The following is a 12677-nucleotide window of genomic DNA, read 5'->3' as shown; positions in this document are numbered from 1 at the left end:
CTTGTTTCGGCGTGACGTCTGTGTATCTCGCATAACTCAAAAACGTTTAGAAATAAAATGTTGAAATTTTGTATTTAGGACTGTTGTAACATCTATTTCTGTACCTCCCCTTTTGAGTGCAATCAACTGAACCAAAAGTGGTGTCCAAAAAAGCCTAAAATATTTGTATTTTGGATTTTTTCGTAAGTAATAAGCTCTCATTAAGAGATTTTCAACGATATATATAGTGGTACTTATAGTGGTACTTATTATGATAGTGGTACTTATTTTCATTGGTTCCAGAGTTATAGCCAAATGAAATTTTAATTAACTAAATATTTGGATCTTAGAAGGGGAAGGCACATCGGTTCAAATCTGACTTCATTTCCTCTTTTTTTTAAATTTAAATATATTGATTTATTAATAATTATTAACCTGTGATTGTGAACAAAATTTTACGATAAATAATAATTCAATAATAATAAAAATAAAAAAAAATATGAAAAATTATCAGAAGTTATTTATGGAATAAAATTTTATGTACTTTTCATTTTAAAATAATGTGTACATGTAATTATTAGGCATAAAGAAAGTCACGTGGTGTCCACATTCGATTTTTTATAAGATTTAAAAAATATTATCACCAAAACCTAAAATCTGGAAAATTAACTAAAAAATCATATCGTATGACGGCGATTTTTTTTATCTTCATAAATTTATCTTATTTAACACATTTTTAATAATTTGAAGCAATGATCCAACAACACTTCCTAGTTATAAAAGTAACAAAAAATTATTTCGATATTACTTTATAATTTTAAGCTTTTCAATGAAAATATTAGGAAAAGTATATTTCCCTAAAGCAATTATCAACGAACATATATTGTTATTCCAATAAACAAATTTTTTTACATATTTTATAATTCATATCACAATTTTTTAAAAACTCATAATATTTACTACCGATGCCATTTGTAAATGATTTCAAGGATTTTAACCATAGATATTTATAAATATAAAACATTTCGTGAGCTATTCATAATCAACACCAAGTAAAAAACTACTGATGAAAATTTGTATACACGTTCTTCTTACGGTTTAAGAGCAGACTAAGAAATAATTTTTTTGAAATTCCAAGTTTAAACTATTAAAATGGAGAACAACGAAATTATTATTTTTTTTTTTTTTTTTAATTTCTCGGTAACAAATAAAGATATCACCTTTATTTTTAATGGATGTAATCTTATGTAAAAACACAATTTCTTGATTTTTTTAAAATTTCCAATATAAAGGGTTAAAATGGATAATCAAATGAAGATAACAAAAAGTTTCATTTGAATATCTAAAAACCAATTTCTAGATTTTTTGAAATTCGAACTTAAAAGGGGCGAAGATGAAAAAAAAAAAAGATTTGAAAAATTATTGCAAATTTTCCCCGTTTCTGATTATAGTGAACGAGATATTCATCGGGTTTGGGCTTAGAAATACTCTTTACGTAAATATCTAAAACCCATTTTTGGTTCTTTTATCATTTCGATTTTTTAAGGCGATTATGTACGGTGCGGCGGCGCACAACCAACACAGCCACTATTACTGTATGTACGACGCGGCTAGCTGCATCTGTTACTTGACTATAAAAACCGCATCAGGGATGCTAATATATAGACACACGATTAAATAATGTTATCCACATGTACGGATAAATTATACTAAAAAAAAGAGGTTTATAAATGATTTTTTCCAAAAATCTAAAACGTCATTTCGACTGTTGTGCAATCATTATCAGTAGGTAACGTTCTCTCCTTTCGTTAGTACCAGTACTTTTTACGTCTCTCACTCGCTTTTTCCTTCAATTCTTCTATTACTACTATTTTTGGGCTTCTTCGAACAAAGCCTTCCTTTGTAAGATTTTTTACATTTTTTTCTTAATTAATTACAGGCTTTCTAAATCTGGAATTTCCATTCCTGTTTTGTTTCATTCTTTCTTAACTTTATTACGATGTACACGCTTTTAGTTTTTTTTTACTACATGAAAGAGGGGAATTTCTGGGAATTTCGTTATTAGTAATCCTTTCAATGTGGTTTATAACATGTAATCATCTTTCACGCGTTATTTTTATTAAAAATAATAAAATCATTTTTTTATTTATTAGGTTGAATATACTCATCCTTCCAAATAATTTCACTCAGAATAAAATCCTTTTTCCAAAAATAAAACAAACGTAATTAAAAAAATAATACTGAAGAGCGATAAACATGCGATTTATTTTTTTATTTTTTAAAGGATTTTAAAGGATTATAATTTTGTAAAGAACTTAAAATAATAATACGCAAAAATAGAAGTGAAAAATTCGACACGTTCTCTGTCTGTTACTCTATTGGTGTAAAACACCTCTTTAAACTACATACACGTGTGAAACGTCTTCAATAAGAACCTCATTAGATCACCCCCAACGTACATTAATATCCCTACCACAAAAAAATTACTGCAAGGAACACATTACCTGGTTAAGATTAAACGAACAGCATTCAACAGGTATTTTTAACAATCCAAAGATAGTTCACGAACTATGAAGAACTCATAAAATAACTTTATTGTATATCTTTTTTCTAAAGTTAAAATACGAAAGTTGTTAAATTTAAAAGCAATTATTAGGTTTTTTCTATTAATACGACAAACATTATTAAAGATTTCTGAATTGATAAGTTATATAATCAAATGAGCAAACGGTCGTTTTAAAATTTAAATCTCTAATAAATATTGTTCCACATTTTGATAAAATAGATTCATGCAATCCAGAGGAACAATTCACTTGAAACATATTAAAAAAATAAATTTTGAATAGTAAGATAATAAATATTTAGGCAATCATGACAAAAAACTGAAAGAAAAAAAATAATTAAATAATTTCCCCTTTTTTTATTCCATTTTTCATAAAATTATACCTATGAAATTAAAAAAAAATTAAACTACACGTCCCAAAACTTGCTTAACATAATTACTATTTGACACAATAATCAAACTGAAAAACAAACTCTAAGACAATGCAGTTAACTGAACACTAACAATGAAAAAATAACGATAACATATCTATTGTTCAAATCAATTTAAAATCAACTTTAATCAAAATTAAGCCTGGAACATAATAAAGCGTTAAAAAATAGTTAGCAACTGTGCTATTTGCCAGATTAATGATTTCCGGATTGACAGATTACAACTAAATTTAATCGGTGCATGTGAAACAATGTATAATTAATAATGATTGATACGTGAAAATTTCCCTCCAAATATTGATAAATTAAGTATCTACAGCTTAAATTTAAACTTTAAATACACAAAAAAGTAACCGATGACCATATTATATAAAAGTTAATTATAAGAAAAACAACTGACTCGACCGGTTCATCTCATTATAAAATAAAAAAGATACAAATACTTAAATACGTGCGCGCACAGATATTTAGAAAAATACATTTCCACACCGACGTATAAACTTTATATTTAATAGATAATAAACATTTTACACAACTTTCATGTACGTTTTAGTAACGTACACGGCAAAAAAAAAAAACAAAAACAAGAAACCTTATGAAATACTGGATAAGTGTACTAAGTATAAAAATTTTAAAAAAGAACAACCATTTTCACAAAATACATAAACAAGACACGCATTATAAAATACAATGGAATAGTTTTTGGCGTAATAAAAAAAGAAAACGGAAATATTTAAATAAATTCTTAACATAAACAAAACCTATTATAAAATTGTAAATTTTAGCGGGAAATAAAATGAGATGATACAACAATTACGTAATAGCTATCAACGTTAATTCCTGGAAATACTACGGAGTGAAATCAAATTCATGGAAAACCCCACGCGCAAATCGCACATTTATAAAGTTCAGTATTATTATGTAGAAATGTTTTCACAAATAGTCGCAAAAAAAGGTCTTATTGACAAAAATAAGAAATATTTTGTAAACAAAAAAATTATGTTACAAAGTACGATGATAGAAACAAATATTTATTAATCTCTGCCAAAAGTAACTAACAACTATATACGAGTTTAAAAATAAATAAAAAAATAGAAATTATCTTTAAAAACAACAAATAAATTACGTTGCTCTAAAATATGAAAATAAAACTGCATTAAATCAAGTACGGCTTTAAATTGCACATGATATTAAAAAAACAATAATTAAAAAATTAAATCAACATACCATGTTTCTGTCATGTAGTCAGACAAATCAGTCCCGGGTAAAGGCAATAATCCATGTTCAAAATCGAAGTTATCCAGGTTGGAAATTTTTTAAAAACACCACAACACAATAATATAAATAAATAATTAATTTATAGGGGAGGATTGTTTTATGGGGGACCAAAAAAACTTTGTTATTCTGTTTTACATTTTAATTTTATATAATACCGCGATTAAAAACTAAAGAAATAGATACGGTAACTTTATAAACACACGCACTCAATATTTACAAGTAAAAAAATAAAAAATTAGGTTATATATTTTAAAAACTATTCTGTTTATTTTGATTTTTCAATACCGGTTGTATTAAAAACACAATTTATAATAAAAATAAGGAACTTAAACTTTTAAACACTTATTTAAAACAATTTTTCACAAGGACAAAATTTTGCGGTGTTTTCTAAATTACTATCCTATTTATGTTTTTTTTTACACAATATTTTAAAACAAAAATCTAATAACCTGCACTTCTCATTAAAAAAAATTCACTTAAGAAACACTCACATATTTTAATTTCAATAAATAAAAATATATAACCAAATCACTTTCACACAAAAAATTTGTCAACCATCAGCCTGTAATGACGTTAGATAGTCGTCAAACTCCAACAAATGGCGTTGCGTTGAATTAAGAAGACCTTCAGTTAAGATACAATTTTTTTTTTTTTTTTACGTTGACATTAGTTAAGAAATATAATATAATCAACAAATTAATAACAATAAAATAATTGACACCGGATAGAATTAATAATAGATTAAAAATCTGATAATAAACAGAAACGCGATTAAAATAGCTTATCTGTTGTAACAATACATTTAATAAACGATATACCAATCAAACACAGATACCGTGTTATTCCTGTACATATTCGATACCCACTAGTTAACGGAAGCCATATTGAGTCGGTTTATAGGTGGGGGTAACTATGATCATGAAGCGAGGGAGAGGGGGTGATTTGTAAAATGTAAGCCAAGTAAAAGGCTGAGCAACTCTCACCATTCTCAGGAAAAATCCCTCTTATATAAAAACAAAAATTCCCTATTATTTCCCTTATCAAACCAGCTGAAAAAACAAACTTTTTCAATTTCATTCTCCTCACACTCTCTCTCTTTCACCCTCCCACTCGTTAACTCTCTCTTAATAGTTAATACACACTTTCTTAAAATGTGAACTCTCGCATTATTATTATTACTACCATTATTTCACCATATTGAACAATTGTAAAAATTATTAATTAAATTAATTAACGCTAATAAAAACAATAAAATATTGTTATAAATTTAAATCATAAAAAATTATATAATCAATTGATATTAAAAAAAATTTACTCGCAAAACGTTTTTCTAAATTTATAGATTTAGAGTTAAATCCTCAAATAAAATATATATATATATATATATATATATATATTTTGTTTATAAAAATCTAAATCTGGAATAAAATTTATAATAATTATTTATTAATTTGTTTTAATATACGGAGTTTAAATAATATTTATCATAAACATTTAATTAAAAAAAAAAACAAAACATATTTTAAATAAAAGAGAAAAAAAATCGGATTTAGTTAAAAAAATTCATGAAAAACAGTTTTTTTTTATTATTTAGATTACATATTTTATTGATAATTCTTTAAATAAAACAAAATATTATAAAATTAATGCCAATAGAAAAAAAATGTATGTATATATATATATACACATGATAGTAATATTTAATTAAACTTTAAAGACACGGAAAAAAATTAAAAATCAGAATAAAATTAAAAATAAAACAAATTTGATCGGAAGTGAGATAAGAAAGAGTGGTCGAACGTTTGATAGGGAATAAACAATTTCCCGTTAAATGGTAACATTGCCGGCTCAATAATCTGTAGGCAGCCACTTGTTGTACTGTGTTGGGATGCACACGACATCTTGTGACCGGTTGATATAACTACTACAATACACCCTTCCCTATTATCAACATACATACACACGCACACACAAACGGACGTTACTCTGTTTCTCTCGCACTCGCTAATTCTATCTCGCTTCTTCAAACGGTATAGAGAGACACCGGCTGGCTCTACATTTTCTCTCTCTTTTTAACTGTACTGGAACAGGCGAGAATATTCCATCAGTATTACTACAATGTATTTGTATACAAAACAGTGTCGCGCGCACACACAAACACACGAACGAAATCGACGATCCTTACAAAGCGCAATCCAAAATGTTTGCCGGTCTTCACTTGGGTTTCTACCATCCAATCCCTTCCCCCCGCTCCGTCTGCCGACACGATATCCTATCACGCACAGACTAGAACGACAAACCTACGTCATCTACGTGTCAGATAGGAAAGGCACAGTAGATAACAAATTAGCCTAAACGGTACTGAATAAGATAACTCTGACAAAGTAGTCCAAAAAAAAATTAAGTACTCTAACAATAATACAATAATAAATCTAACAATGAAAAATAAAATAATAAAACAATTTGCGCTTACAATTTTTTTATTAAAAAAATAATAAATACTATTCAAGCATTTTATTCAATCGACGGACATCACTAAAAATTATATTTTTTTAAATAAATGAAAAAAAAGGAAATATCTCTTTCCTGCCTTTTATTATGAACGACGAAAAAATATGTTATTACTTATTCCCAAAGCAACACATTTATCTCTAATCACTTTTACTTAAAACGAATTTTGTTCCGTATGAAAAATACCAAACCTAATCAGGATTCGAACACAGAACCTTTTAGATAAAAACGAAGGGATACTTTTAACTACCCCAAGGAGGTTAGCGTTGTTATTATTATATTATCAACAATGTGAATCAACGCAGTTCTCATTGGCAGTGTTATATTTGGCGCGTTATTTTTTTACCGATTACTTTTCTTCATAATAATGGTAAAATTGAGGTATTATCTTAATTATTTTACTATTAAATTACTTTTATGTTATTTAACTTAATTTTTACACTTTTTATTCTAATAAGAATTGAAACTGCAAAATAACAAATTAAAAATTCTACAATTGGGCTCACGTTAGGTAATTTTAAATTTAAAAAAATAATAAATTAAAAAATGTAATTTTTTCCTGTAATTTTCCTAGAAACATTTATTTATTTAAATAATAACAAAATTGCTAAGTTAGTGTATATAAAGAAAATTATTTTTAAAAAATGACAATTAACCATTTCTCGCCAAAGATGGTTTCACCGGTGCACGGGTGAAATTTACCTCCGCCTTCCGGCGTGCCGAAAGGGATTTTTTTTATAACTACTGCTTTTTTACCATCGGTAAAAGAATTCTTACATTAATAATAAGAGAAAAAAATATACTTTTATATGGTTTTCTTCATTTTTTTTTGTTTTTTCGAAGAAGAAAATTAAGAAATGAAATGAAATTACACATGTTTAACAGAAACATGATTGTAAATTAAATAACTTCTATTTTCGTTTGAATCTTCAATAATTATCCTTACTATGAAGCAAATTATTATGAATCAAACTAATTGGCAAAGATGTATTGAGCTAAGAATAGTCTCACCATGATATCGATACATTAACAACCAAGTCGGAAGGAAAATAACGAGTCATTATAACAACGGCCTAGTGCTTTTGTATTTAATAATTTTTTACTAGACGGATTTGCAGTAATATTGTAAACCAATTGAAATGAACACTTGTATATGTTGCTATAGCGTAAGTAATATCTGAAGGCAAGTCTGTAGTACGCTACGGCATCCCCTTCACTACTCTTAACATCACTCAGCGACTTCTCCTCACACTAGTAGCCATAGTAGTGTATTCCAAGAGCCACATTAATTAATCTGCAATGACTTTCAACGCATCTAATTATTACGTCACTATTATAGTAACGAAATAAATTCTAGTAATTTATTACAAATACTTTTTTTTTCAAGATGAATATTTAGTAATTTATTTCTTGAAAGTATAAGTTTTTTTTCAAGAATGTTAAACTAGGGTTTTTCTATAAATAAACAGTAACAATGACGTAAGACAAAGTACCTGAAACGAGTTGTTTATTTAATATACACTATATTGTAATGATTTTCTTTGACATGTACATTATTTACGAAATTATTTCTAAATAGCACGTACGCACCAATAATTAATATTCTTTTGAGCTTTATAAGCCTTCAAAACTACAAAATAAAAACATTAAATTGTATGTACAAAAAAAAAAAAATACAGAAAGTGTTGAAGAAACGTGAGTAAAAGTAATACAATTATAATCATTATTAAATTTATTCTAAAAAAAATAATACTACAAAGATATTCGTCCTATAATAAACGTAAAATTAATTTTTTTTTTTTTAATCTCCGGGTTAGGTATTGCTTCAGAGGATGAGATGAATGATTTGTAGCATGTGTGAAAATACCATGCCTGACCGGGATTCGAACTCGTAATTTAATTAATTAAAATGTTAATTCGTACTGTTTTACAAACGTGAAAGTGCAATGATTTCATACAAAATAATTTAATTAGTAGCTCAAATAAATAAATACAATAAAATAAATAATTAAAGACAAATTTAAATAAATAACAGTAAAACTAAACGAGTATGGTAGAATAAACAACTATAAAAAAAAAATTAATAATAAATATAAGTCTGCATCATTTTGAGATCTTACTTTTGTCGCAACCAGTAGCACGTGTTCCGGCATGACGGTTATAGGAATGGCATAGAGGAAGCAAGTACAGGTAGCTTATAGGGAGGACCCGCCTTTAGATTTCACATACACTATAATCAAAACCTGACTTGAATGTTTGTAATATGAATAATACTAGAACTAATAATACGTCACACACTTGTTTTACCTCCTGTGTTCCTTTCATACAGACCATACAAAACTTGAGACTGGGGCAATAAATTAAGCGTTAAATACTTTTAAAGAACAAATCTAATAATGAATTAATAACTGGAAGACAATTTTGGAAAGAATTGCGATTATTATTTACTTATTCAGAATTTTCAATAAAAAGTATACACAATTTATTCGATAATTCGTTACATATTTATTTCACGTTGAACAATGAAATCGATGTCCGTTTCCAACATAATGAAAAAGTACCGGTTTCTTTTGAAATGAATTAATAAAATCTTTTCATCATTATTGAATATTTTAAGTATAAGATTATTTCATGGAACTAACTAAAAAATTCAAAACGAGTTTTCAAAAAGCAAAAAAATCATTGAAAAATGCTATCAAGATCATTGTATATCATAAATAAATATATATGAAGCATGTAGACCGACATTTAATAATATTATAATTGTTTAACTTATTCAGGTTAGTTATATTTATGTATGAGCAACAACCATTGCTTAAAAAAACTTCGCCTTATTAGATATAGAATATTATGCTTCTGTTGACATTTCTGATAAATTACAAACCCATTTAAATGATTGTACAATCTCAATTTATTAAAAGTAAATGTTACCTTCTTTTCTTTTGCAGAAACAATATTACAGCGATTAAAAAATTTGAAAATTAATTCCGTCATTTCCCGGCTCCCCTTCGTCAAGTAATGATTACAACCAAAAAAAAAAGAAAAGATTAACATAAAATTCGCAAATTTCGAATAAAAAGATTTTTGATTTTAGAAGTTTCCTTACTGTGTTGAGAAAATTTAGGAAAAATTTATTTATGAAAAAACCTTCCCGACAAAAAAAAATTATTATAACTTTTATGAAGCCGATAAAAAAATGACTTCGCTTTTTGGTTTCGGAATACGAAACCAAAGAGATGCCAAAGCTACTTTAATTTTAACAGCCCTTTAAATCCACTCAGGCAAATATTACGGCAGTTTCTTTATTTTTAACAGTAAGTACATCTACCCGCACTTTTGATGTGAACTATGTGTAATATTATGTACAGAAATATTTACGTATTTATTTATTTACCAGTTAATAAACACAAGCGCGCGCGCGCATACACAGATGCATTTATTACATATTTCATTATAACCTAAAAAAAATAAAAATGAAAATGTACCTAGCAAAATGTTTATAAAGATAATTCCTTTATAGATAGACCTTTATAGAAGATAGTTTCAAAAATATTCCCTTATTCGATTATTTCAAAAATAGTATTAATATGTACCCATTATTCTCCCCCCCCCCCCGCAAATGTTATAATACGTCAAATCACATTACTGATAATATAAACTAAATATATATATATATAAATCTATAGGTAATCACCATACGTATAAAATATAACGACGATACATTCAAAAATTTAACAATAAATTAATATTTTATTTTCCCTTTATTTTTATTCAACGAACAATTTAAAGAATCAGTAAATACAAAACCCGAAACCGGTGAAAGATTATTTTTTTCTAGCCACTAAAACCTTTAATTTCTTTAAACGATTTTTTTGTTTACAAAGATCTGATGTGGACACCACATGACTTCCTTGTACACCTATTAAATTACATATACATATTTTTTTTTTTAATGAAAAGTACATAAAATTTTATTTTATTAATAACTTCTGATACTTTTTAATTATTTTTGTTACTATAATTGAATTATTTATCGTATTTTTTTTTATAATCGTTAATAATCATTAATAAATCAATATATATAAATTTAAAAAAAAGAGTTAAAAACAAAGAAGGAAATCCTGAGAAATTTAGGGCTTCACCCAAAACTAGTCAAAATCATCGGACTAACACTAACGGATACCAAATCCAAGGTTAAATTCAGGGGAAAAATATCTGATCCATTCGACATCAAAACAGGACTGAGACAAGGAGATGGACTGTCACCGCTTTTATTCAACTGTGCCCTTGAATTTATAATACGGGATTGGAAAAAATTAAATAAAGATAACATTAAAATAGGAAAAGATATCTTAGTAAATTGCCTAGGCTTTGCGGAAAGATTTAGCCCTACTAGCCCAAAATATAGAAGAGCCAGATACCAACGGTCAACACTGGAAGAGATTGCAGGAAAAATTGGTCTAAAAATTTCATACGAAAAAACAAAAATTATGGTGAGAGACCCACTATGCATAAGCAAAGTAAGAATAAACAATAATGACATAGAACTAGTAGAAAACTTTAAATATTTGAGTGAAAACATCACACACAACCTCCAAGAAAATCCAAACTGGAATGAAAGAATAAGTAAACTCATCAAAGCCACAATAAAGACACAAAACATCTATAATAAAAAATGCATGTCCATAAACACAAAAATAAGACATTATAACTCAGTTATCCGACCAGAAATACTTTACGGATGCGAAACCATATTTGGACCGTACCAGGCAAGGTTTACCGACTAACTGGAAAAGATTGAAAGACAGATTCTACGACGATGCATCGGGAAAAACATTAAAAAAGACGGGATTTGGAGAATTATTCCAAACGAAGAGATTTACAAAACGATCATCCCGATAACTAATAAATTTACAAACAAGAGAATTTCCTTTCTAGGACGTATTTTCAGAATGGAAGAGACAAGACTTATCAGACGGATAATCGAACTTTTCTGGAACAAGAAAAGCAGACCGAACTGGTTATACGAAGTACAGAAAGACATCGAGGAATTAGACATAACCCGTGAAAACCTAAAAACGAAAACCGGAAACTATGAGAAATTAAAAAATAAAGAAACAAGATTCCTATCAAAACCCAAGAAAACAATGAGCCGGGTGTACTCTGAACAAGAAGATCTGAAACCCTTAGAAATTACTGGCAAAAAAGAAGAGCTGAAAAACAACAAATCAGCAAGAAAAGAAAGAACTTGCCAAAAAAATGAACTAAAGTGATCCATTATGGTCTTAAAAGTAAAAAAAAAGAAGGAAATGAAAGCGGATTCGAACCGATGTACCTTCTCCTTGTAAGATCCAAATATTTCATTAATTAAAATTTTATTCGGCTACAACTCTGGAACGAATGAAAATAAATACCACTTATCATTGAAAAGCTCTCAATGCATTACTACTACATTTAAGGAAAAATCCAAAATCCAATTTGGTTTAACTTTCGGGCTTTTTTGGACACTTTTGGTCCAGTCGACTGCAATCAAAAGGGGATATAAACAACTAGATTTTACAACAGTTCTAAATCCAAAATTTCATCATCCTACGGCTAATCGTTTTTGAGTTATGCGAGATATATACATACCTACAGAGGTCACGCCGAAACTAGTCAAAATGGATTCAGGAATGGTCAAAATGGATATTTCTATAGAAAACTGAAAACCAAAATTTTTTGTCATCACACTACTTCCTTTACTTCGTACAAAGAAGTAAAAAAAAATCAATAAAAGTAAAAAAAATTGAAGTTTTTTTTTTTAACATTGAGTTACTGAAATCGGTACCAATTAAGTGAAAATTTGGCACTAAAAGCATTTTAAAGAAAATTTTAAAAAGTTAGTAAATATTAATTTTACATTTTGGTTCAATCTT

At 27.5% G+C, this 12677-nt stretch overlaps 1 protein-coding gene across 2 annotated transcripts in view; it reads right to left on the bottom strand.

Annotated features, from left to right (window-relative positions):
• lilli (AF4/FMR2 family member lilliputian) overlaps positions 1-12677 on the bottom strand; it is a 629406-nt gene that overhangs the window by 412622 nt on the left and 204107 nt on the right. Inside the window, exon 1 of one of the 2 annotated variants that reach the window (XM_075378355.1) lies at positions 4201-4404. The exons of the other annotated variant lie outside the window; for it this stretch is intronic. Within the exon in view, the coding sequence (XP_075234470.1) occupies positions 4201-4214 (14 nt within the window). The 5' untranslated portion in view covers positions 4215-4404. Of the gene's footprint in view, positions 1-4200; positions 4405-12677 lie in introns of those variants that run through there. 2 annotated transcript variants of the gene reach the window in all.

The sequence above is a fragment of the Lycorma delicatula genome, chromosome 11 (genome assembly GCF_047948215.1).
Source record: "Lycorma delicatula isolate Av1 chromosome 11, ASM4794821v1, whole genome shotgun sequence".
Lineage (NCBI taxonomy): Eukaryota > Metazoa > Arthropoda > Insecta > Hemiptera > Fulgoridae > Lycorma > Lycorma delicatula.
Note: the sequence above shows the minus strand (reverse complement) of the source record. Positions and strands in the feature narration are given on the sequence as shown.